The sequence below is a fragment of the Mauremys mutica genome, chromosome 20, assembly GCF_020497125.1.
Source record: "Mauremys mutica isolate MM-2020 ecotype Southern chromosome 20, ASM2049712v1, whole genome shotgun sequence".
Lineage (NCBI taxonomy): Eukaryota > Metazoa > Chordata > Testudines > Geoemydidae > Mauremys > Mauremys mutica.
In genome coordinates this window covers 8,988,331-9,015,871 of record NC_059091.1, presented here as the reverse complement: position 1 = coordinate 9,015,871, position 27,541 = coordinate 8,988,331, and the positions used below count along the sequence as shown (strand labels likewise).

General features: G+C 49.8%; 2 protein-coding genes across 4 annotated transcripts in view; one reads left to right on the top strand and one right to left on the bottom strand.

Annotated features, from left to right (window-relative positions):
• LOC123353370 (ras-related protein Rab-3C-like) overlaps positions 1–27,541 on the bottom strand; it is a 1,186,649-nt gene that overhangs the window by 1,110,823 nt on the left and 48,285 nt on the right. The gene's annotated exons all lie outside the window — the stretch shown is intronic.
• LOC123353374 (vesicle-associated membrane protein 3-like) lies at positions 10,715–27,535 on the top strand. Its single transcript, XM_044994405.1, has 4 exons — positions 10,715–11,499; positions 23,722–23,862; positions 24,426–24,480; positions 27,424–27,535. Exons 2-4 carry the CDS (start codon positions 23,734–23,736, stop codon positions 27,465–27,467), a joined length of 228 nt encoding a protein of 75 aa, XP_044850340.1. The 5' UTR covers positions 10,715–11,499; positions 23,722–23,733; the 3' UTR covers positions 27,468–27,535.

Below are 27,541 nucleotides of genomic sequence, written 5' to 3'. Positions count from 1 at the left end.
CCCCTTTAATTATTGTCAGGCTTGATCGAAAGTGTGTCCCATTCAGTGCTTGGGGATGGGGTAAAATCTAGGGTATGGCCAGGACAGGATTATCAGAGCCATTTTCCCCCCTTTCCAGATCCCCCCTTCACGAACCGGCAGCTGGTGATCCCTACCCTGATCATTGTGGCCATCAAACTGCTCCTGATGACCCGGGTCCTCCTCTACCTCCTCTACCGTGAGTAGCCACCATGACCTGGACCCCGTACCCCCACCAGAGCTGGTCTGGTGAGAGCTAGGCACCTTCTGAGACAGCATGGACTAGTAGAGACAGAATAGGACTAAGCCCTAGGAGACCAGGGTTCTATTTGAGTGGTGTGACCTTAGGCAAGTCACATCAATGCCCCGTGCCTCAGTTTCCCCATTTATAAAATGGTGCTCATGAGCCTGACCCCCTTCACAAAGGCTTTGTTTGCTCTACTGATGAGAAGGGGGAGGCATTATTATTATTAGGGTTTGAGATTCTCCCCTCCCCAAATCCTGCTCATCCCTGCCCCAAGAAGGTGAGAGCCCCAATGGGCTGGGGGAGCCCCTCGCTGGGATTTCCTCCCCACCCAACTACAGAGTTGACAGACCAGACTGAGAAGCTGCCAACCCACCCTTTGGGAGAGGCGTGTGATGTCCCTGAGGCTCACACTGGGGCTCTGCTCAGTTTCTTAGATGGTCCCATCTTCAGACGTGGCCGGGGACCCCAGCCCCACAACCAAGAGGGGCCCGGCTGGTAAGATCAGGGCTGGAGGACAGGGGTAAATAGGAGGTGCTCTCTGGGCTCCTCTTGAATGTTCTTAGTTTTCCTTTCCTTAATGTCCTAGCCTGTGCCCTGAGAACAGGGATGGCACCACATGGGGCATAGGGAGGGGGATGAGCACCCAGCAGGGACAGGGGTCAGGGTGCTGCAGTGTCTCCTTCCAATTTAGGAATGTAGGGATCAGGGGTGGTTCAGCCTGCAGATGAGGTCGGGGAGAAAGATGCTGGAAAGTCTTGATCTGGTTTAGGGATGCAGGGAGGTGGGGATCAGGGATTAGGCAGGGTTGGGGTGCTGAAGCATCACCCTCTGGGGTGCAGGGAGGTGGGGTGAGCAGCACCCCGCGGGGTGTGTGTGTGTATCCTATCAATGGCCCTGAGACTAACACAAGCCATGCTCAGTTTCACAGGCCACCCCTTCTCCCACCAAGCCGGGAGACCCTGGCCCCACAACCCAGAGGAGCACAGCAAGTGAGAGCAGAGTTGGGAGAATCCAAATGCAGTGTCACATTCTAGCTGGGGTGGGGGGCTCCCCCCTAGCTGGGGTGTGGGGCTGCAGAATCCCCCATTAGTGCCAGGGGTGGGGGCTGGAACCTGGGAATGGGGCCCTGCCACTCGCCCTGTGAAAGCAGAGCCCATAAGGATGGATGGAGGGGCTGCCTGTTCCCCATGTCTCCGCCTGTAGCTTCTGCTTTCACCTGTGGCTTAGGTTTCCTGTGGAGTACCCACACCTGCTGTGGTTTGGCCTGTGCTCTGTGTCTGCGGGGGGAAGGATTGGCCCCTCAGCAGTGCGTGTGGGGAGAGGGATCGGTTGCTGGCCGGCACATGGGGAGGGTGGGATCGGGCCCTCGTCGGCACATGGTGGGGGGTTAGTCCCTCATTGGCACGTTGGGTGGGGGGATTGGCCCGTCATCGCCATGTGGTGGGGACGGATGAGCCCCTCGTTGGCACCTGGCGTGGCAGGGTTCGGCCCCCCCATCGGCACGTGAGGGGGAGGGATCTGCCCTTCGTCAGTACATGGGGTCGGGGGATCGGCCCCTTGTTGGCACGTGAGATGAGGTGGATAGGCTCCTGATCGGCGCATGTGAGGGAGGGATCGGTCCCTCATGGCACATGGGGCGGAGGGATCAGCCCCTCATCGGCATGTGAGAGAGGGGATTGGCCCCTCGTTGGCGAGTAACGGGGGAGGGGCTCACAGCTGTGTTCTCTGCTGTGTTCTCTGCGGCAGGTGTTCCCTGGTGCCAGTGAGGCTGGGACCAGGACCAAGGGAGGTGCTACCTTTTCTCCCAGGCTAACCAGACCTGGGAGGCAGCAAGAAACTCCTGCTTAGCCCAGAATGCTGATCTGGTGGTGATGAGCGACCAAAGGGAGCAGGTACGAACACTCAGCCCAACCTCTCTCTGGGGTGTAATGACCCCTGGGCAGAGAGCCGGCATGAGGCTTTGGCGCTGTTTGGGCCTGACGGGAAGAAAGGAACGGTGGGAGTTCCTGGTGCAGGGCTGGAGCAGGACTCCAGGTCTCCAGCAGTGACAAGGGCTAGCCCTGCCCCACCCCTGGGGTGAATTTTGCCTCGGTGGGGCAGGAGGGGCTTGGGGCAGCAGCACAGAGAAGGGACGATGTGGAGCAAACGGTGGGGAGGTTTGAGGAGGGCTCGGAAAGCAGAGCTGCTCTGCAGATAAGAGAGGTGGTTACCCGGCAGGGTAGTCAGACTCCCTGGGGCGCTGGGAACACAACACTGTCTTGCCAGAGGTGGATTCCCATCAGACTGCAGAGCCCAGGGGGTCTGCTGGGAGAGAAGAGCCAGGACTCGACTGTAGTGCCACAGGTGCTGACTTTAATTTTTCCAGGTGGGTGCCCCACCTAGGCCCTGCCTCAACTCCACCCCTTCCCCCAAGGCCCTGCCTTTCCCCCCGCCTATTCTCACCCCTGCCCCACCCCTTCCCCCAAGACCCCGCCCTTGCCCCGCCTCATCCCACCCCTGCTCCGCCCCCTCCCCTAACCACCTCCCACTGGCTGCCAAACAGTTGATCAGCAGCAGGGTGGCCAAACAACTGATGGATTGGTGGCTGGTGGGTACTTAGCACCCACTGTTTTTTCCCCATGGATGCTTCAGCCCCAGAGCACCCACAGAGTCGGCCCCTGTAGTAGTGAATGTATTTCTTTGGTCAGTGCTTTCCAGTGCCAGGAATGGGCCAGCACCTTGGCTGGTGCACAGCAGCTGTCATCCGTGTGATCCCGCTTGACATCAGCTGGGGATCCAGCCCAAAGATCCTGCAACAGGAACTTGGGTGACAATTCTGCTGAGGCTTGAACCAGACCAGGCCCTGGCTGGCTCTGCTGGGTGTATGAGAGAGAAAAGCAGGAATGGCTTAGGTTAGTCCCTGCACCTCTGATACCCACAGGGATGAGGGAGGTCGTCTGGGAGCAGGTTTTTTGCAGTCACTTTCAAAGTGTAACGGCCCTTTGGAAAGGGGAACTCGGACGGTGCATTCGTAACGCTCACCCTTATCTCCTGCTGCACCTGGTCTTAATAACTGGCCTGACAAATTTACCCTCACTGTGAATGCAGCTGTAAAAGTTTGTGAGCGTTCCTGAGATGGTACAATGACCGAGAGTAACCAGGGTTGATGGGAAAAGGTCCCAAACGAGAGACAGATGGAGTTAGTCCAAACGAAAGAGCCTCCTGCTGTAACTCAGTGACTGGGTTCAGATCACGCCTGGCAAACAAGAAACGTGTGGAACCAGAAAGGAGTGAATCCAGTGCTGCAGATTAAACCTCCTTGGTGGTCAAAGGAATGAGGGGATGGGCTGTTCCACCCATTGCTCCCTTTTGGGGACCTGAAAGAGACTTTGGGGAGAAAATTAGGCTACTAGAACGAGCTTCACCATCATGGTTCTCCCCTCCCCCACATCTTCTGGGACCCGAGACCTTTGTCATCCTGAGCCTGAGACATCCTGACCAGATGGGACCGGAGAGGGGACCCAGATGACGTCGCCTCTACCGGCTCCAGCTAATCCCAACCACCAGCTGAGATGAAACAGGTCGGACTGTAACAACAGCCACTCCAGCCTGTCTCAGCAGCAGGATGGTTGTTACCAGCTCTGATACCATCTAAGAGACAGTGCCTGGTTTACACTGGTGCCGGGCCCACACTTAGAAGGGGCCGTGGCACCCGGACTGTGGCCCTGCTGTCACGGACTCACAGGTTGTGCCCTCTCTTGGCCCCGTGGAGTCCCTGGGGGGAACCCCCTTCAGTGTGACAGCCCTTCTCGGGGGTCCAGTCTCTCTCAGGGATTAAGCCTCTGCACCTCCTGCCTGCTGCTGACTCCGCTCCCTCCCAACCGTGCGAGCGGTGGGTGGGGCCTTGGAGGGGAAGAGGCTGAGCAGGGGCGGGGCCTTGCTGCAAAGTGTGGGCGGAGAAGGGGGCGGGGCCACAGTCCAGGTGCCAGGGCTCACAAATGATTAATCTGGCCCTGCTAAGAGCCTGTCACACAAGTGGGGCAGGTTCCTTCTAAAAACTCTGCAGCTCAAAGGGGACGGGCCCAAGTGAGGCTGGCGGACACTGCTATATTATTATTTGAGCATGGAATTACTATCCATAGAGATTCCATCAGACAGTTTGGTTCATTTAAGATTTTTACTTCATTTGACTTAACGCTTTCTATTGCCACTCCCTCACCAGCATTCCCTGTTCTGTGCTTCCGATATATTTTGTACACTGGTATTACTGTGTCGCATTGATTATCCTCATTCCACCAAGTTACTGTGATGCCTATTATATCCATACCCTCATGTAATACGACATACTCTAGTTCACCTATCTTATTGTTTAGACTTCTAGCATTGGTATATGAGCGCTTTAAAAACTTGTCACTTTTTAGCTGTCTGCCATTACATGATGTAATTGAATGGGACTCTTTTTTTATTTGACTGTTTCTCATCAGAGCCTACCTGTATTTTATCATCTTCCATCCTCTCCTTAGCCACCTCCTTACTAGGACATAGAGAATCTCCATTAATAGATCCGCCCCTAAGGGATGTCTCTGTCCAAACCACATGCTCCTCCACACATGTTGGCTTTTCCTCCAGGGCCGCCCAGAGGATTTCGGGGGCCCGGGGTCTTCGGCGGCGGGGGGCCCTTCCGTTCCTGGACCCGCCGCCGAAGTGCCCCGAAGACCTGCGAGGGGGCTCCCCGCCGCCGAATTACCACCGAAGCAGGACCCGCCGCCGAAGCGCAGCCCAGTCTTCGGCGGTAATTCGGCGGAGGGGGGCCCCCGCCGCGGGTCTTTGGGGCACTTCGGCAGCAGGTCCCGGAACGGAAGGGGCCCCCCGCCGCCGAAGACCAGGCTGCGCTTCAGCGGCGGGTCCCGCTTCCCCCCCGCCCCGGCCCCAGTCTCTTACCCCGGCTCCCTCCTCACCCGGAGTCTCAGTGCCTCGCCGGAACAGCCGCAGCGTGTGGCCGGCGGGACCTGAGCTCCGTCCCACTCAGAGCCGCCTGGTGAGGGGGCGGGGCTGGGAGCTCCCCGCCGAGCGGAGGGAGCTGAGCTCAGCCTGGAGCTCCCAGCCCCGCCCCCTCACCACGCGGCTCTGAGCGGGGCGGGGCTCAGGGGCCCCGGCAGAGACTCGGCGCTTGATGCGCTGAGGCTCCAGGAGAGGGGCGGAGGCGGGAGCCTCCGCTGTTCTCTTGGGGGCCCCTGCGGAGCCCGGGGCAAATTGCCCCCTTTGCCCCCCCCTCTGGGCAGCCCTGTTTTCCTCAGCCCTTAGTTTAAAAACTGCTCTATGACCTCTTTAATTTTAAGTGCCAGGAATGTGGTTCCATTTTGGTTTAGGTGGAGCCCATCCTGCCTGAATAGACTCCCCCTTTCCCAAAAGGTTCCTCAGTTCCAAATAAATCTAACCCCCTTGTCCCTAAGCCATCGTCTCATCCATGCATTGAGACCCTGCATTTCTGCCTGTCTAACTGGCCATATGTGTGGAACTGGAAGCGTTTCATGAAATGTTACCATGGAGCCTAAATTTGGCCTCTGGGATCTCTCTCCCATCCTTCCCTATGTTCTTACCCAGGGGGATTCTATGATTCTATGATTGACTCCACTAGGCAATGGCAAACAGGAGAGGAAAAACATTCTTTAGCCACAGGGAATGTGTTGTTCTAAAGCAGACAGAGGAGGAAATAAGGCAGGTGAACCACACCACACTGCTCACCACAATCCAGACAGGACAGGGGTATCCACCAGGAAACACCTGAGAAAGGGGAAGTCACTGAGCAGAAATTGACTTTATATGGGCAAAACCCACTTGTGTGTGCAGTGTTTTTCCTCAATGGAAGGTTGATCTATTTGGAAGAAGCACATCTGTGACACTGATTCGACCAGAGCTGTTCCTCTAGGAGGGGCCACAAGAAAAGGGGACCTGGTAAGACCCACACATGAGAGTGATCATAGGAGGAGGAGCTTGCGTGTATTTCTTTGTCTCTCTTCACCTTGAGCTCATGGACACCAGGATGGGAGGACTGGAGAGCCCCAAGTCCTGAGGAGTCCCTCCCTTGAAGAACCTGCCGTATGGGACCATCAACAAGTACCATCTGTTGGGAATCAGGGCCTGCAGCAGAGCCAGTCTCCAGGCAACCTAACGAGCTCAGGTAGCCTGTACCAAGCTGCCTGATTGGTGGGAAGGGTCAGCAGAGAGGCTCTTAAGCCCAGCAGTGGCAGTTCAGTAGCTGCTCAAAGCTTTTGCCCACAGCTATGGTAGCTCCGGCCTTGGTCCAGCCCTGCTCCTGCCTTGTCCCTCCCCAGGTAACCTGGTTCTGACCCTCAGCTCCGATTCCTCATCTCCAGCTTCGACTCCTACCCCGATTCTGCCCCTGGCTCTGACCCTTGGCGCTGGCATTTGGCCCCTGGCTCTGACCCACCGCTCTGTTTTTTGGCTGCAGGTCCTGCTCTGACCACTAAACCTTACCACCCACATCCCGCTCTCTGACACCGTCAAGCACGGATAGTCATTAGCCGCCTCTTCTATCTTCTTCCTGTGTTAACCCTGTTACTACAGCACCACCTGGAACGGGACTGATGTTCTGTCTGCGTCTCCAAGACGACAGCTGCAGACAAGAGCTACAATCACAGCTGAGACTTGGACATCACCAACTCACCCATAGGGAGCCACACTGTGAGCTGGATGAAGATCTGTTCTTCTGTTAAGAAGAGCTACTGCTCAGAATGTGACTTCGGCATTACAGCTGCACCACCTTAGATGACTGCTTACAGCAAGACACATTAACAACCCCAGGACACTGACATCTTTGACCATTATGTTAGCAACCAGCCACTCAGTATGAGCACCTCTTCAGTTTTACTGAATGCAGGATTTAAAAGGTTAGTTGTGAACAGATACTTCACACTGGTTAATTTTAATGAGAGGGAAGGAACACTGGCCAGAATAGGGAAATAATAGATACAGAATATTTACTAAGTTAGATCTCTGCAGGGCCGGATGAAATTCACCCTAGAGTACTTAAGAAACTAGCTGAAGCAATCTCTGAACCATTAGCGATAATCTTCCAGAACTCATGGAGGGTGGGTGAGGTTCATAACAAGGACAAACTTCAAAAAAAAAGGTTCTCAGGGAAGTAAAGACGGGACAGGCTAACTTCAATACCCAAAAAGATACTGGAAAAAATGATTAATCTACCAATTTATTAAAAGCTAGAGGATAATAGGTGATAAGTAAGAACCAAGATGGATTTGTCAAGAACAAGCAGGGGTGGCTCTAGGCACAAGCAAAACAAGCACCTGCTTGGAGCAGCCCATTTGCAGGGATCGCAGGGAAGCTGAGAACCAACAGGGGGCTCTGGGAGATGTAGTTCCTTGGTTAGCTCCCTGCCTACAGAGCCAGCCCTGGAGCAGGGAAAGAACTACATTTCCCAGCATTCCCTTGGCCACTACCAACTGGAAAGGAAGGAGGTGGGACCTCATGCGGCAGCCTGCTGTGAATGGTAGGGAGACCAGACTTTAACATTAAAAAAAACAGGACACTCCACGGGGAGGGAAGCCCCCCGCCACCATCCACTCCCTCCGACTGCCCCCCACAGAAACCCCAACCCATCCAACCCCCACCCGCTCCCTGATCACCCCCTGCCGGGACCCCTGCCTCTAACTGCCCCCCAGGACCCCACCCCCTATCTAAGCGCTGCTGGTCCTTGCTGCCCGATTGCCCCATCCCGGGACCCCTGCCCCTAACTGCCCCTTGGGATCCCAGCCCCCACCTAAACCTCCCTTCTCCTTGTCCCCAACTGCCCCCCTAGGACTCCACCCCCTAGCTGTCCCCTGACAAACCCCTGGGACTCCCATGCCTATCCAACCGCTGCCTGTCCCCTGACGGCCCCCCCGAACCCCTGACCCATCTAACCCCCCTTCTCCCTGCTCCTGACTGCCCCCCTGAACCTCCGCCCCATCCAACCCCCCCGCTCCCTGTCCCTTGACTGCCCCCCCGGAACCCTCCACCCCTTCTCCAACCCCCAACCCCCTTACCGTGCCACTCAGACCAGCTTGTCTGGTTCCGCGCAGCGCCAGACACACTGCTGCATACATGCTGCCGTGCTCCCCCGCAGAGCCCATGGAGCCCACAGCCCCCCCCTCCACCCCCACCCCAGCAGCTGCCTTCCAGATTTGAACACCTCAAAATTCAGGAGTGCTCAAGCTCAGTTTGGGGAGCTGCTACTTCATTTCTCCCAAATCAAATATATTGATCCACTGCAACTTGCTGTAGAAAAAGTAGGATAAAATTGAGCAAGAAATGCTTCCCAGTGGTTATTAGGACTGGAATTGCTATTTTCAACAGCCATTGCCTTTTGTTTGTTTGTTTGTTTGTTTAAAAGGAAGACAGTGATATTGCATTGGCAAATTCCCCATAGAAACAAAGAGTGGAACAAAAGAATAATGAAGGCACCTCAACTTTTCCTCATTTATGGAGGACAGTCTTATAATATGCATCCAGATATCCTCCAATCACACAAGGTGAAAATTGTTCCACTTTACTGCAGTTCTGTAATCATATGGGACCCAATCCTGTTTGTGTTCTGTGCACGTCCAAAATTCCTGCTGAATGACCCACCCTGGGAGCAAGTTTCCAGTGACCCAGGGCTGCGGCGGAAGGAGGGTGTTGGTGGGGGGGGAAGATCCCAGGGCTGGGGTGGCAGGAGGTGTCTGTGGGGGGGCACTGGTGGGGGGGGAAGGGGGGAGCCCAGGACTGGGGCGGCAGGGGGGTGGGGGAAGGGCACTGGTGGGGGGGGAAAGGGGGAAGCCCAGTGCTGGGGTGGCAGGGGGTGTGGGGTGGGGGGAGAGCCCAGGGCTGGGATGGAGGTAGCCAAATTTTTTTTTGCATGGGGCAGCAAAAAACCTAGAGCCGGCTCTGACACATACGCATCCATCAGATATTCTGCAGCTGCTGCATAGTTACCAGTCCTGGACATAGCTTGAGTTCATGGCTTGATTTTGCAGCTTGGGTTCGTAGCTTGTGGCAGCTAACTGGCCAGGAAAGCTGGGCACAAGGATGAGCTGGATCTCTGTTGGGCATGCACCTATGTCCTTCCATGTTGGCAGCAGACTGTTACCCTCCAAAGTCTCCCATCTCACCCATCCTTTTTGTAGGCTTTAGTTTGAATCCAGAGTCTATAGGTCTTGCTGTGTCACGCTGCCTCTGGGTTTGGTGATTGATCACCCGTCAATTGCAGTCGTGACTTTCAGCCTCGGACCTGGCTTTGATCTTCCTTCTATTGTACCTTTTCTTTTTAGGGTGGACTCTTCTCACTTTATCAGAGGAGTAGCCATGTTAGTCTGGATCTGTAAAAGCAGCAAAGAGTCTTGTGGCACCTTATAGACTAACAGACGTTTTGGAGCATGGGCATTCGTGGGTGAATACCCACTTCATCGGATGCATTCTTACTATTCTTCCTATCTTCTCACTTTGTTAGGGCTCTTGTCTGCTTCTTCAGCCGGTGAGGTTTGAACTTTATTTCATCAGGACAGGCTGGGGCTGGAGGTTGATTCCATCATCTATACATACCTCAGTCACACATCTAAACTAAACTAATAAGATTACAGCAGGGTTTGCAAAAATGAAGGTTGGAGGAAGCTTTTGCAAAATGGAGTGACGGTTTTAAAATACAGTTTGAATTACAATATGGCAAACAGTGAACAGAAGTTACAATGTAGGCAAGTGTAATGAATGGTGAACAGAAGTTACATTAATAAAGTGAACAATTAAAAACTTTAATTTATCAGTTCTACAAAACACATCAACTAAATTAATTTTTATTGATGACACTCTTTGCAGTAAACCATATGGAAAAAGAATTCCAATTACCTTTGTCCCTTGCTATGTATAACTTATTTTGTGCCTTACCCTTTCTGATTTTGTCCTTGCACGTATATGCTATTCTTTTGTAATCCTCCTTAGTAATTCCACATTTTGTAGGATTTTTTTTTCATTTTCAGGTCATTAAAAAACTTCTGATGGAGTCATATGGGCCTCTTGCTATTCTTCCTATCTTCTCTTTGCATTTTATCTTTACTCGGAGACTTTCAGCTGGTCTGCTTCTCACCTCCTTCTGGACCTCAGAACAAGTGTACAATGCAATACTTTCTCTCTTTTTTTCCTGCCTGTCCTTCCTGAACAAGCTATAGCCCTCTATACCAATATTCCAGTCATGAGATTTAGCTCAGCAAGTATCTGTGATGCCAGTTAAGCTCAGTTATCACTTATGTATTAAAACTCCCAGTTCTTACTGTTTATTCCCCATTAGTATTACTCCTCCTAGAATCACAGAATATCAGGGTTGGAAGGGACCTCAGGAGGTCATCTAGTCCAACCCCCTGCTCAAAGCAGGACCAAACCCAACTAAATCATCCCAGCAAGGGCTTTGTCAAGCCTGACCTTAAAAACCTCTAAGGAAGGAGATTCCACCACCTCCCTAGGTAACCCATTCCAATGCTTCACCACTCTCTGAGTGAAAAAGATTTTCCTAATATCCAACCTATAAACATCTAAGATTTTAAGCAGATGCCCCCATGGATTTCCCTCTTGTTTCTCCTATAATTCTACTGCAATTTTCCACATCTACTTCTCCCCAAACATCTAGTCCTCTATTAAGGTCACTTGTTTTTACCTGGTGGCTTTTTTCACCTGCCCCCTCTGAACTTAATTTTAAGCTCTTCTCATAAGGTTGGTGAGTCAACGCATGAAGATGTTCTTCTCCTTCTTGGTCAGACGGACCCCAACTCTTCCCAGCAAACCTCCTTCCTGCAATAGCAGCCCGTGGTAGAGGAAGTCAAACCCTCCCATAGACCCATCTTCATAACCCTATTATGTGGATATGCTACCGTTGAGTGTGTATTGAGCAGAAAGAACACTCAGTGCAGGAGACAAGGGGACTGAGTTTAACTACAGATGTCAAGTTCACATACTTCCATTTTCAGTGACTAATCTCTTAAGCCAGTGGGGATGGCCATGGTACAAAAGTATTTCTGTAGATCAGCATGTGATTATTTGTATTGCAGCACTGCCTCATAGTCCCAGTCACAGACCAGGATCCCATTGCGCTAGGACCTGTACAGACATAGAACAAGATGGTCCTTAACTGTAATTAATTGACACATATTAACAGCACAACAAACGGACAAGAGGATAATAAAGCAAGCAAAAAAGCCCCCTTTGACCAGGTACCAGCATATAACTAATAGAATGCTACATATTTAGGGAATGTGAGGGCAGTTGACAGTCTGTGCCTCACGCTCCCAGTCTCCTGCCCAATCCCTGGCTGTGCTGCAAGGATGGTGTGGATCGGACGCTTGCTCTGGGGGTGGCCACACGCCCTCTGGCTCTAGGTGGCAGGATCCTTCTTCCCAGGGTCAGTCCCCCCATCAGGGTTATGATCCCCCTCCAAGTCTGGCCTGCAAGGCCTCTTGGCTGGGGGCATCTCCCTGTGCTGCGCCCGCTGCCCAGGGTCCCCCCTCGCTCCCCACAGTGCTCACTGCTCCAGCTTCAGCCCCAGCACTGATGCTGCTCTGCCTCCAGCTCCCTGGGCTGCTTTTCTGGCCCCTCTGGCTCTGGTTGCTGCAGCTCTGCTCCCAGCACAGGTCTGCTCCCTGGGCTGCTTCTGTGGCCCTGCTCCCAGCACAGGTCTGCTCCCTGGGCTGCTTCAATTCATAAGGTAAGTTTGAGTGTTTGCTCTGAAACTGGAAGCCCCCACGGTGAGGAGAGAAACATCACCAGGTTGGAATGCAAGTTTGCCGCAGGAGCTGTCATCTTCTGGCCAACACAAGAAGGCCCCTGGACACCAGACAAACCCTTGTGGAACATCAGAAGACAAAAGACTTTTTTGATTGCTCTCCCCCTCCGCCCCCCAAAGAAGGGATGTGCACATGGACTCGTCCCATCACCTTGAACTGTGGGGGAAGGGAATAAAAATCCCCGACAAGAAGAAACGGCACCTTTGTGGCTGTTTGAACTCTGAAGGGCCAGAGACTTGAAACTGAAGCCAGAGATCCCCAGGGGCTGCCTCCTGGGGTGCCCTGAAAGATGCCTTGAATAGACAGATCAGGACAATTCTGTCACTCTCAGGAGTTAGATGGTAACTCATTGGTTGTACAAGTTCGCTTGCTTTGACCTGTAAATGATGCTCTTAGTCCTTTTCCCTAATTAATAAACCTTTAGCTAGTTTCTTACAGGATTGGCTACAGGCATCACTTTGATGCAGGATCGAGGGTGTCAAGTGATCTGGGGTAGGTGACTGGTCTCTTGGGTCTGGAAGCAACCTGAATGTGGTGTCATTTTTGGTGTAAGCACGGGGGGCTCCAGGCACCAGCATGCCAAGCGCGTGCCTGGGGCAGCAAGCAATGGGGGTCGCTCTGCCAGTTGCCGCAAGGACAGCAGGCAGGTTGCCTTCGGCAGCATGCCTAAGGAGGGTCTGTTGGGCCCACGGCTGAATCCGCAGGACCGGGGACCTCCCGCAGGCAAGCCGCAGAAGGCAGCCTGCCTGCCTGCCATGCTTGGGGCGGCAAAATACCTAGAGCCTCCCCGGGTGTAAGTGACCATTTATCACTAAGTCCAGTTTGTCTGGGTGGCAGGATAGACTGGAGAGTCTAAAGGGACTGCGTGTGACTCCATGGTAAGGCTCGTATAGTGATCCAGGCGTTCACAGTTACTGGCTTGGTGAAATCTGATTGTAGAACACACCACCAGCGTGGGGTGTCTGCCCTGATATTGGCAGTCTGCTCTGAGTTAGGCACTCATGGTCGTGAGCCACTCCAGACATGCACTGCACTCTGAATTGACACAAGCGCTCCTGGTGAGGATGCGCAGAGGTGACCGGGAGCATGTGTTCAACTTCCCATAATGCAGTGTTCTGCATCCCATAATATTTCACACCTCTTTTCAAAATCCCCAAAAACCTGTGTGTCCCTTCTCACTGTCTACCATCTCTGACAGAAGCATGGAGCATGCACAGCTCTGCACTACTCTCGTGAGTATTGTGAGCACGGGGCACCTGAGCCTGCAGAATTTGCAGAGTGTGACTCATTTCAGCCCCATGAGGCACTTCAAAAACGTCCCTAATCACTCTGGGCTGGAATGACAGTGAGTGGCACAGTGGGATAGCTGCTCATGGTGCACTCTGCCTTGATACACGCACTCCTGGTGAGGCCACGCACCGCTGACTCAAGGAGTGCATTGTGCACACGCACAAGCAATGTAATAACTGTGATGGCTGTATGCGTGGGCGGCAAGATATATACCCACATTGTGCCCAGGCACCAGCAATATTCAGAGCCCAGGGGCCCAGCTCCACCAATGTTTGGGGCCGGGTCTCCCCCCAGCCCCACCTACTGCCCCCCCCCCGCACCTCCTGAGTGTCCTCCGCTGCCCCCCCACTTGCTGACCCAGGAGCAGGGCATCCCTGCTTCTTCTGTGCAGCTCCATGCTGCCCTGCTGCAGGGTCCTAGTGCCCTCCAAATCGACTGCCAGGGCAGACTCTGAGCCTGCCCTTCTACCTCAGACCCTTCCCTTTTCCAGTGGGACCTCTATCAGCACAGGCTCCCTCCACCCACAGTCACCACTCCTGCCCCATGCTGGGCAAGGAGGCAGCCCCATCCCCCGCCCCCAGTGTGGCTACAGTCAGGGAAAACAGCAGGAGAGGGGCAGCACGGAGCACCCCCTGGCACCCACCATGGGGGAGGCGAGGGAGATTCCTGGACCTGAGAGGGGCTCTAGGAGCACATGCAGTGACAGTGCTGGGGGTGAGTGTACTGCTGGGGGGGTGGGAAAGGGGGGCTCGTTCCCCAGAGCTCGCTGCTGCCGGCAGGGAAAGGGCTGGGGGGAGTCCTCCTCTCTGGCCCCTGTCCTGGAGCAGCCTGCCTGCACCCCAAACTCATCCCCAGCCCTGCCCCACCCCAGAGCCCATACCCCCAGCCAGAGCTTTCATCCCCCCACCACATCCTCAACCCTAGTCCTGAGCCCCTCCAGCACCCCAAGCCCCTCATCCCCAGTCCCAGCCAGAGCCCTCATCCCCCCACACCCGAACCTTCTGCCCCAGCCCTGAGCCCCCTCCTGCATCATGAACCCCTCATCCCCAGCCCCACCCCACAGCCCTCACCCCAGACCCCTCCCCTCTGCCATAGCCCTGAGCCCCCTCCCACATCCCAAACCCAGCCCCACCCCTGCATCCCCTCCCTTCTCCAAACTCCCTCCCAGCGCCTGCACCCTGCACCCCTCCTGCACCCGAGACCTCCTCCCCCACTCAAAATCCCTCCCAGAGCCTTGGGTAGGTGGGGGGCAGAGATTTGGGGGGGGCAGAGTTTGGGCAGGGGCGGGTTCTGGGCAACACCAAAATGTCTACAAACCTGCCGCCCATGCTCCTGTATGCACAGAATATATATGGCAGCATAACCTCCCAGTCATTCTGGCGTCTATCCACATACATTTTCAACATAGACTTCAGGGTTCCATTGAACCGTTCTACTAGACCGTTAGTCTGGGGGTGGTAGGGAGCAGCTTTCAGGTGCTTCACCCCAAATAACTCCCACAACTGCTTGAAAACATCCGACATAAAGTTAGACCCACGGTCAGACAATATTTCCTTGGGAAAACCCACTCTGCTAAAAATAGAGAACAAGGCCACTGCCACTGTCTCTGCCTCAATATTAGCCAAGGCTACAGCCTCAGGATATCTGGTAGCAAAATCTACCAACACCAGGATGTATTTCTTCCCATTTTTGGAAGGTTTGGGGAGTGGCCCTACAATATCCACAGCCACTCTGGCAAACGCCTCCCCAATAACGGGCAGAGGCTGGAGGGGCACCTTGCTAGGCCCCCTTTAACCCCTTACGCTTCTGGCACAGTTCACAGCTCCTGCAGTAATCTCTCACCGACCCAAAAAGGTGAGGCCAGTAGAAATTTTGCTCTAGCCTGTCACATGTTTTGCCTAGACCCAGATGTCCTGCAAATGGACCATCATGAGCCAACTTCAACAAATCATTGCGGTAACTCTCAGGTACCACAAGATGTTTGCGAACTGCTGCTTAGGAATTCTTCCTTCCCCTAGGCGGCTCCCTATACAACAGCCCATCCTGCATAAAAAACCTGCCTCTCTCTTCACTGGCTGGGACCTGACTCTCTCTAGAGATACATCACTTTGCTGAGCCACAATGAATTCACTCTGGGTTTTGTTTGAATTCAGAACCATCTCTGATATTTCAGACAAACCCTCACCTGATTCATCTTGAGAGACACTCTCTGTCTGTTTGCCGTTCCCCTCACTGCCATCAGTCAGGGTATTTGCCACAGACCCAAACTCCCTCTGTGACCTGGTCACCACATTAACTTGGCCAGGCACCCCCAGTATGTTATTTCCTACCAAAACATCCGCCGGAATTAAATCCCGGACAGCAGCCTTCACATCCCGTTTAAAGCCATCCCACTCAAGGTGGATTCTAGCCATCGGCAGGTCCACAGAGTACTCAGATAGTGCTACTATCGTCACATATTCCCCAGGGAACATGTCCTCTGGCTTCACCAGATGTCCCTTGACTTTAGTTACATCCGAGCCAGTGTCTTGCCATCCCATGCATTCAACGCCATTGACCTTTGCCTCCATAATAAACCTCTCACTCCCTTGCCATGCCTTAGTTCTGACATAACTGGTGAGCTCATCACCTCCTCCCATACCACTGGAGACGATGGGGTTGGCATTAGCCACTGCTTTGCTTGCACCTGAACTTAAGGTGGTGCTGTTGAGGCTTGGTTCAGCCTGAGTGCTCAGGGTAATGGAGTTGGCATTTACTGCTGGCTTTGGGCTGCCCTTCAGTGTCGGGCAATCTGGTCTCATGTGGCCGAGCATGCCACAGTGATAGCAGGTAACCTGTTCCGTCCTGGGATGCGAGTTCCTACCCTCCAGGCCCCCTAGGGCTCCTTTAGAAGAGTCAGGGCCGGTTTACTTTTAAATCCTTCCTTCCTCTTGACCTGGGGAGAATGGTGATTATTTTTCCCCAGGGGTTTACATCCTTCCCGAGCCCTGTTTTGGGTAGGGGCATCCGCAATCTCTGCCGCCCATAGGACTGACTCAGGGTCCCTATCACACACAGCTGCTCTAACATGGTCAGGCACAATGTCTAGGAACTGTTCCAAAGTTATCAAATCCATTAGTTTTTCAAAACTCCCATGTGCCTTTGCTCCCATAACCCACTTTTTAACAAAACCCATCAGCTTATGAGCACATTCTACAAAAGTCCAATCCTTAGACATTTTAAACTCTCTAAATTTAACTCTGTAAGATTCAGGAGTAACCTTGAACCACCTTAACACAGAATCTTTAAACCGCTCATAATCTAAGGCTTCTTGTTCCCCCAATTCATTAAATACCTCCCTGGTTTTTCCAGTCAGTCTGGTCAGCAGGGCAGGCATTTGCTGACCTTCTGGGATCTGGTACAGATTGCAGAGGCATTTAAAGGTAGGCAAAAACTCCTCTATATCCTCAGTATCACTGTAAATGGGACACATCCTTTCCCAGTTTTTCTCATGGTGGTGGGGAAGGGGGCGATGATTTTCTCTCTTCTTCCATTACTTGGAGCTGAAGTTTGTCCATCTCCTGTTCCATCTTGTGAGTCTCCTGTTCAGCAGCCAGCAGCTCCAGACGCCCCTTACGAGCTCTCTCTTATCAGCCTCCTTCTTTCTCTCATCAGCCTCCTTCTTTCTTTTATCAGCTTCTTTCTCTCTCTCATTGGCCTCCTTCTTTCTTTTATCAGCTTCTTTCTCTAGTTCAGCTATTTTTTGCTTCTCCAGCAATCGAAGATCTGCTAGATTCCGTTCATGCTCAAGTTGCAGTTTACTTGTCGTCTTTTGCCCTCTAATTCTTTCTGCATCTTCTGTATCCTCAGGTAAGGGCTGCGCTCTTGCCCCCTGATCACTGGCCATTAACAGATTTCTGAGTTCTTGATTTGTTGATTTCTTTCTAAAGCTTATCCCCTTTTCTGAACACAAATTTTCCAGGGCTTTTTTGTCAAGTCCCCCATATGCTCTTTGCTCAGCCATTGCAGCAGCTCTTTAACCAGTCAAACTCTCAAAACCAAAATTCAGATTTATATAGCGTGGGGTTATGACCCAAAGCTTAATTGACATGATTCTGTGGATCCAAGCATGACTACGCCACTGTGACAGTGCTGGTTCTGGCGGGACCCCACTGAGAGTGCCAATTCAGGACCAAATGCTTAAACAGGGTAGTTACAGCCCAAGGCTGGGGTTCTTCTACCTCTAAGGCAAACCAAACCAGCCAAACAAAGAGGACTTTGGTTGCAACCATGTTCTATATGGTCCCAGATTATATCAATAACGTCACACCAGGATTTCACTCCAGTTGCCTGGGAGGAATTCTGCATTCTGTGTCCTATAGAGGTTACTCCCTATTCTCTCTTTGCAGCTCACTGTGGTTGTTCTGCGAATTAGCTGCTGGTTGTGTTGTTCTTGTGTGGAAGCAGGGAAAGAAAGAGAGTGTTTAAGTGCAGGCATTTAAGTGTCAGAGACAGAACAACTATTGAGCTAAGTCTTAGCCTAATATCGTGAGACCTGTAGAAGCAGGGCTCACGTCAGAAGCAAGTGGAAAACAGCAGAATAGTCAGTGTGACCTAGGCTTGAGATAACAATGTTTTGAGAAGAGCAAGTGAGAAAATACTGGAATAGATAGCAAATAATCTAAATAAAATTTAAATGTTTTTAATTAATGCACATCACAAAGTATAAATGCTTGTGAGATTTTGCTTGTACTTTGGAGAAACTGAGGCAGAGATGCTCTCTGCCAGCTGTATTCTTCCCCTGCAATTGCCTGAATAAAGCTGTCTCTGATTTGTTGCCTCCAGCCTGAGAGTGGAGTTTTGTTTCTTCCACATGGGATATATGTATTCAAAACCAGTAGAGGGAATTTACGATATTGTACTTACACACAATAAACACAAACTGAGAATATTCTTAATTTGTTAAAACTTAAGCTCTCTTTCCGTGCAGCAGGAAAGTGAACATTTACTTCTCCCTAGATGATGCCGGACAGTAGTGCAACTTGTGCATTTTACAGTTGCACCTCTTACTGTAATATAAAATTCACCTGTTATCACTATAGGTCTCCTGCACATCTACCAACGTGATATATGCCATCATGTGCCAGCAATGCCCCTCTGCCATGTACATTGGCCAAACCGGACAGTCTCTACGCAAAAGAATAAATGGACACAAATCTGACATCAGGAATCATAACATTCAAAAACCAGTGGGAGAACACTTCAACCTCTCTAACCACTCAGTGACAGACTTGAAGGTGGCAATTTTGCAACAAAAAAACTTCAAAAACAGACTCCAAAGAGAAACTACTGAACTTGAATTAATATGCAAACTAGATACTATTAACTGTGGCCTAAACAAAGACTGGGAATGGTTGGGTCATTACACCAATTGAAAAAAAAACAGGAGTACTTGTGGCACCTTAAAGACTAACAAATTTATTGTAGCATGAGCTTTCGTGAGCTAAAGCTCACTTCTTCGGATGCATAGAATGGAACACACAGACAGGAGATATTTATACATACAGAGAACATGAAAAGGTGGAAGTATGCATACCAACAGGCAGAGTCTAATCAATTGAGATGAGCTATCGTTAGCAGGAGGAAAAAAAACTTTTTGAAGTGATAATTAAGATGGCCCATAGAAGGTGTGAGGAGAACTTAACATAGGGAAATAGATTCAATTGGTGTAATGACCCAACCATTCCCAGTCTTTATTTAGACCACAGTTAATGGTATCTAGTTTGCATATTAATTCAAGTTCAGCAGTCTCTCTTTGGAGTCTGTTTTTGAAGTTTTTTTGTTGCAAAATTGCCACCTTCAAGTCTGTCACTGAGTGGTTAGAGAGGTTGAAGTGTTCTCCCACTGGTTTTTGAATGTTATGATTCCTGATGTCAGATTTGTGTCCATTTATTCTTTTGCGTAGAGACTGTCCGGTTTGGCCAATGTACATGGCAGAGGGGCATTGCTGGCACATGATGGCATATATCACGTTGGTAGATGTGCAGGTGTACGAGCCCCTGATGGTGTGTCTGATGTGATTAGGTCCTGTGATGGTGTCACTTGAATGGATATGTGGACAGAGCTGGCATCGGGCTTTATTGCAAGGATAGGTTCCTGGGTTAGTGTTTATGTTGTATGGTGTGCGGTTGCTGGTGAGTATTTGCTTCAGGTTGGGAGGCTGTCTATAAGCAAGGACTGGCCTGTCTCCCAAGATCTGTGAGAGTGAGGGATCATCTTTAAGGATAGGTTGTAAATCTTTGATGATGCGCTGGAGAGGTTTTAGTTGGGGGCTGTAGGTGATGGCTAGTGGTGTTCTGTTATTTTCTTTTTTAGGCCTGTCCTGTAGTAGGTGGCTTCTGGGTACTCTTCTGGCTCTGTCAATCTGTTTTTTCACTTCAGCAGGTGGGTATTGTAGGTTTAAGAATGCTTGATAGAGATCTTGTAGGTGTTTATCTCTGTCCGAGGGATTGGAGCAAATACGGTTGTATCTTAGAGCTTGGCTGTAGACAATGGATCGTGTGGTGTGTCCAGGATGGAAGCTGGAGGCATGTAAGTAAGTATAGCGGTCAGTAGGTTTCCGGTATAGGGTGGTATTTATGTGACCATCGTTTATTAGCACAGTAGTGTCTAGGAAATGGACCGCTTGTGTGGATTGGTCTAGGCTGAGGTTGATGGTGGGATGGAAATTGTTAAAATCTCGGTGGAATTCCTCGAGGGCTTCTTTTCCATGAGTCCAGATGATGAAGATGTCATCAATGTAGCGCAAGTAGAGTAGGGGTGTTAGGGAACGAGAGTTAAGGAAGCGTTGTTCTAAGTCAGCCATAAAGATGTTGGCATACTGAGGGGCCATGCGGGTACCCATAGCAGTGCCACTGACTTGAAGATATATATTGTCCCCAAATGTGAAATAGTTGTGGGTGAGGACAAAGTCACAAAGTTCAGCCACCAGGTTAGCCGTGATATTATCGGGGATACTGTTCCTGATGGCTTGTAGTCCATCTTCGTGTGGAATGTTAGTGTAGAGGGCTTCCACATCCATAGTGGCCAGAATGGTGTTTTCTGGAAGATCATTGATGGATTGTAGTTTCCTCAGGAAGTCAGTGGTGTCTCGAAGATAGCTGGGAGTGCTGGTAGCATAGGGCCTGAGGAGAGAGTCCACATAGCCAGACAATCCTGCTGTTAAAGTACCAATGCTTGAGATGATGGGGCGTCCAGGATTTACAGGTTTATGGATCTTGGGTAGCAAATAGAATACACCTGGTCGGGGTTCCAGGCATGTGTCTGTATAGATCTGTTCCTGTGCTTTCTCAGGGAGTTTTTTGAAGCCAGACAACTCTCTAACTCCACATTCTACAAGCCATTACCCTCTGATCCCACTGATGATTACCAAAAGAAACTACACCATCTGCTCAAAAAACTCCCTGAGAAAGCACAGGAACAGATCTATACAGACACATGCCTGGAACCCCGACCAGGTGTATTCTATTTGCTACCCAAGATCCATAAACCTGGAAATCCTGGACGCCCCATCATCTCAAGCATTGGTACTTTAACAGCAGGATTGTCTGGCTATGTGGACTCTCTCCTCAGGCCCTATGCTACCAGCACTCTCAGCTATCTTCGAGACACCACTGACTTCCTGAGGAAACTACAATCCATCAATGATCTTCCAGAAAACACCATTCTGGCACTATGGATGTGGAAGCCCTCTACACTAACATTCCACACGAAGATGGACTACAAGCCATCAGGAACAGTATCCCCGATAATATCACGGCTAACCTGGTAGCTGAACTTTGTGACTTTGTCCTCACCCACAACTATTTCACATTTGGGGACAATATATATCTTCAAGTCAGTGGCACTGCTATGGGTACCCGCATGGCCCCTCAGTATGCCAACATCTTTATGGCTGACTTAGAACAACGCTTCCTTAACTCTCGTTCCCTAACACCCCTACTCTACTTGCGCTACATTGATGACATCTTCATCATCTGGACTCATGGAAAAGAAGCCCTCGAGGAATTCCACCGAGATTTTAACAATTTCCATCCCACCATCAACCTCAGCCTAGACCAATCCACACAAGCGGTCCATTTCCTAGACACTACTGTGCTAATAAACGATGGTCACATAAATACCACCCTATACCGGAAACCTACTGACCGCTATACTTACTTACATGCCTCCAGCTTCCATCCCGGACACACCACACGATCCATTGTCTACAGCCAAGCTCTAAGATACAACCGTATTTGCTCCAATCCCTCGGACAGAGATAAACACCTACAAGATCTCTATCAAGCATTCTTAAACCTACAATACCCACCTGCTGAAGTGAAAAAACAGATTGACAGAGCCAGAAGAGTACCCAGAAGCCACCTACTACAGGACAGGCCTAAAAAAGAAAATAACAGAACACCACTAGCCATTACCTACAGCCCCCAACTAAAACCTCTCCAGCGCATCATCAAAGATTTACAACCTATCCTTAAAGATGATCCCTCACTCTCACAGATCTTGGGAGACAGGCCAGTCCTTGCTTATAGACAGCCTCCCAACCTGAAGCAAATACTCACCAGCAACCGCACACCATACAACATAAACACTAACCCAGGAACCTATCCTTGCAATAAAGCCCGATGCCAGCTCTGTCCACATATCCATTCAAGTGACACCATCACAGGACCTAATCACATCAGACACACCATCAGGGGCTCGTACACCTGCACATCTACCAACGTGATATATGCCATCATGTGCCAGCAATGCCCCTCTGCCATGTACATTGGCCAAACCGGACAGTCTCTACGCAAAAGAATAAATGGACACAAATCTGACATCAGGAATCATAACATTCAAAAACCAGTGGGAGAACACTTCAACCTTCCTAACCACTCAGTGACAGACTTGAAGGTGGCAATTTTGCAACAAAAAAACTTCAAAAACAGACTCCAAAGAGAGACTGCTGAACTTGAATTAATATGCAAACTAGATACCATTAACTGTGGTCTAAATAAAGACTGGGAATGGTTGGGTCATTACACCAATTGAATCTATTTCCCTATGTTAAGTTCTCCTCACACCTTCTATGGGCCATCTTAATTATCACTTCAAAAAGTTTTTTTTCCTCCTGCTAACGATAGCTCATCTCAATTGATTAGACTCTGCCTGTTGGTATGCATACTTCCACCTTTTCATGTTCTCTGTATGTATAAATATCTCCTGTCTGTGTGTTCCATTCTATGCATCCGAAGAAGTGAGCTTTAGCTCACGAAAGCTCATGCTACAATAAATTTGTTAGTCTTTAAGGTGCCACAAGTACTCCTGTTTTTTTTGCGGATACAGACTAACACGGCTGCTACTCTGAAACCTACACCAATTGAATCTATTTCCCTATGTTAAGTTCTCCTCACACCTTCTATGGGCCATCTTAATTATCACTTCAAAAAGTTTTTTTTCCTCCTGCTGATGATAGCTCATCTCAATTGATTAGACTCTGCCTGTTGGTATGCATACTTCCACCTTTTCATGTTCTCTGTATGTATAAATATCCCCTGTCTGTGTGTTCCATTCTATGCATCCGAAGAAGTGAGCTGCAGCTCATGAAAGCTCATGCTAAAATAAATTTGTTAGTCTTTAAGGTGCCACAAGTACTCCTGTTCTTTTAACTGGTAAGCTGTGACTCTTACTGATGCATGCTGTCTCCGTGTTTAGCACTTCAACATGCAAGTTCTACACTAACAGAGCACACTTTTGCTGGAAAAAATACGAGACATGCTTTGCTGCCAACTTCCACCTAGGACATGCAACATCTGTACTGGTGCATACCTGTTTAACTGGAATATGCATGCTAATGCAAGCTGATTACTGTAGCATTTAATATTTCCACTAGTACAGATCCTGCTCAGAAATATGCAAAATTTTTCTTGGTCAAATGAGTCCTGTACTAGTTACAAGGTTTATAGGCTTCCAATTGGATTTCTTAGTTCCACAAATCTTTTAACTAATATAAAAACCTAAATTCAATATTGTCTACTCTTAATCAAAAAGGCAATATCTTCTACTTTATTTAAAAACAAACGCTTGAATGATGTTAATGTTATAAAAGTATCAGAGGGGTAGCCATGTTAGTCTGATTCTGTAGAAGCAGCAAAGAGTCCTGTGGCACCTTATAGACTAACAGACGTTTTGCAGCATGAGCTTTCGTGGGTGAATACCCACTTCTTCGGATGCAATGTTATAAAAGGTGTCTGTCAGGATCTGCTGCATGCTTAAAGTGTTTGAGGAGATGAATATCTAATGAATGAATTACTGACTGTGACTATTTAATCACTGTAGGTGATTGACATCATGAGGGTGAATGTGGACAAGGTTTTGGAACGAGATCCAATGCTGTCAGAGTTGGATGATGCACTGCGGGCGGAATTTGAGACCAATGCTACCAAGCTGAAAAAAAAGTATTGGTGGAAGAACTGTAAGGTAACCATGACTTGAGTATTTCCAATGCAAATTAATGTGACTAAGAACTATAAGTTGTTGAATACTCCATAAAGGGGAAGAAATCCAAATAACTTTGGCCAATTTCTGCAGCGTTTACTCATGGTGAATAGTATTTAAGATTACAACATCTGGTCCTTAATGAGCATCTGGATAAGTGAAGTAGATGAACTTTCCAAAAGTTGGGTGTCCTGGCCAAGTTCCTTTACACAAAACATTCTCCAAGACACAAATGTAGCTAAGGAGAAACGAATGTACTAGTTTAAGGTGTTGGAGATCTAGAAGGAAGAAATTCAGTGATATGGATTGAATGATGACAAAACACACAACAGCACGGAGAACCTTTAGTCTCTGACAGTCACGTGTGCTAATTACAGGAAGGCCTGGAAGCCTACTCTTTCTTTGCTGAGAAGCCAAGACAGAGTGGAAAACATTAATTTGTAAGGCAGGGGAGCAGTAGTTGAGTCTAGAGAAGAAGCTTTTGCCCTCTTTTAAAAATATCTAAGTGAGCTGTTTGTACTAAATTATGTGCTTTTTTTTAACAGATATGGGCAGTGTTGATAGCATTTGTTCGCATCATCATCATCATCACCATCACTGGTATGTATTTAGCTAAAGTACTATTTTGTCAGTAGGACTAGAGTACATGAGGCATAATCTGTAAATTGAATGCAAAAAGTTGTTAATGTAACACACTCTGGTTGTGACTGCTAGTACGTAGGTCATAATATTCAAAAGTTAAGGTTCACACAGTAACGCTAACTTAGCCATATTGCATGCTTGACATATGCAGTAGTTCAAAGTTGTACTTACACTGCTTAATTGATGTTTGAACATAATCTGTGTGATGTGGTGAAGTTATGGCTTCTGTGGGAACCTTAACTGTTGAATCTCAGGCTTTTTTGCATTGAGCAGAAATGGGATCATGCAGGAGACTGGGACCCCTGAGTCCCTGTCCCAGCTCTGCTAGTGACTCTGAGCGTGACCAGGTCACATGACCACTTCTTTGCCTCAGTTTTTCCAATCTTTAAAATGGGGATAATGACGCATACCTCACAGGGGTTTCCAAAGAGTAACATGAAATGTTTTGAGAACTTAGATAACAGAAGCTGTGGACATACACCTTTCTCAAATTCATCTTTCATGGTATTTCTACATTTATTAATCCTTTAGACTCCAGGTTCAACACCCTTATGTCACTTTTTGTTCTTGCAAAGCAGTCTGGCCCTCTTCTATCGGGTCACATCCTTTTCTTAATCCCCATATGGGTACTCCAGCCAATCAGAGTCCCCTTGCTGTCTTCCAGCCCAGAAGCCAGGCAAAACAAAGAACAAAAAAAGTAGGGGAGCTTCATATGAGACTCCTTCTCCAATCCTCAATAGTGCCAAGATAGCAAGGTAGTTAGGCCAGGTCTACACTTTAAACTTACCCCTGCATGCCATTGATAGAACTATGTGTGAAAAATCCACACCTGTGAGCGACGCAGTTACACCTACTTAACCCCTGTTGTAGACAGCGCTACGTGGCCAGGAGAGCTTTTCCCCTCGACATAGCTACTGTCCCTCGTGGAGGTGGATAAACTATGCCAATGGGAGAAGCTGTCCCATCAGGGTAGTATTGTCTTCACTGAAGCGCTACAGCAGTCCAGCTGCACTGGTGCCACTGCAGGTCTACACTTAAAACCCTGCCCTTAGACTCAGTTCAGGCAAGAGCCTTGATCTGACAAGCCTCACTTGAGTGCAGGAAACACCACTGACTTCATGCACTAGCTTTCCTGCTGGAGCAGAAGCCTGGGAGAGGAGGAGGACAGGCAGTTCTCAAGGATTCATCACCGGTGAACAAGCTGTTTAAACAGAAGTATATTGCAGTAGAAGCTGTAAGAGAAAAGACATTTATGCTCCTTTGTTTGATATCCAGATTTCACTTGTCTCAAATTCTGAATGTTGGCGGATGTACCCGTATGTATACAACAGCCACAAGCCCATCATTATAACTGGTAACAAACCTGTAAATACAAATGCAAGTGGAGATGTTTCTGGTGAGTGCAAGCAGGGCCGGCTCCAGGTTTCTGCTGACCCAAGTGGTGGGGGAAAAAAAAAAGCCAATCGGCGGCACTTCGGTGGCAGCTCAGTAGTGCCGCTCCATTCTTCGGCAGCACTTTGGGAACGGGTCCTTCACTCCCTCTCTTCCTCTTTGGCGGCACTTCGGTGGCAGCTCTAAGAAGAAGAGAGGGACTGAGGGACCCGCCGCCAAATTCCTGCCAAAGACCTGGACTTGCGGCCCCAATAGTGGATGGAGTGCCGCCCCTTTGTATTAGCCGTCCCAAGCACCTGCTTCCTTAGCTGGTGCCTGGAGCCGGCCTTGGGTGCAAGGAAGACTGTGGATTCATATTCTGGTCATAGCAGAGCCAGGGAGCTTATGACTAGTTACACTGCTTGGTGTTCAGCTGTTTGAATTTGTGATGTAGCTGTTAACAAGCTTTCCAGCAGGATTAATTTACTCTCCAACTCTGACAGCATATTCATTTCTCATCTTTGGGCCTGTTTGTAACACAATCTACAGCAACTAATTGTGATGCTACAAACAGAATTGTGACCATAGGTGAGAAATACCCAGGATATGAATTCTAAAAGCCAAGCCTGTGCATGCAGGGGCGGCTCTAGGAATTTGGCCGCCCCAAGCAGTCATGCCTGCGGGAGGTGCTGGTCCCGCGGCTCGGGTAAACCTCCCGTAGGCATGACTGCGGAGGGTACGCTGGTCCCACAGCTCCAGTGGACCTCCCGCAGCTGCGGAGGGTTCGCTGGTCCCACGGCTCCGGTGGAGCATCCGCAGGCATGCCTGCGGGAGGTCCACCCGAGCCGCGGGACCAGCGAACCTTCCGCAGTCATGCCTGCGGGAGGTCTACCCGAGCCGCGGGACCAGCGCACCCTCTGCAGTCATGCCTGCGGGAGGTCCGCTGTCCCGCGGCTCCATTGGACCTCCTGCAGGCATGACGGCGGAAGGTCCGCCGGACCCGCCTGCCGCCCTGCCGGCAAAATGCCACCCCATGCGCGCGCTTGGCACGCTGGGGTCTGGAGCCGGCCCTGTGTGCATGAATGAAACTATGGTAAAACAAACACAGGACATTATTTAGAATTTCCTTTTGTTGAATATTTTGAGTGTTCCGTTGCTCAAGTCTTTAAGTTGCAGAATTGTTTTATGCCTCTTTGATGTGGGGCAAGAGGACTGTCGCTTTTCCAATCCTTATTTTTCTGTTATAGTCTGGAGTGTATCCTCATGAGTTACAAGAAGAAATGCAAACCAGTGGAAGCCATCTCTCTCCTTCAAACCTGCTGTATTCTCAAGCTCTCACCTACTGATATATAAAGCAAAATTATTTCGATTCGTCATGTGATAACTTTCTCTCATTTATAGGAAATGTGCCTTTATTTAAAAGTTACACTCCTAATTTTAAAATACTAATAAGCACAGGCCACACCTTGCACAGTGCCTTGGTAATCTTGAGTATGAGCTGGTGAAGAGGATTTCATGTTTGCATTTCAGAATCTAGAAGCAATGTATTGTTGCCAGTGACGACAGCATTCTAGATCAATGTGAAGAGTATGTTTGGGTATCTGTCCTCTTCGCTGTCTCCTTCATGCCTCAATTTAAAGATGTCTCT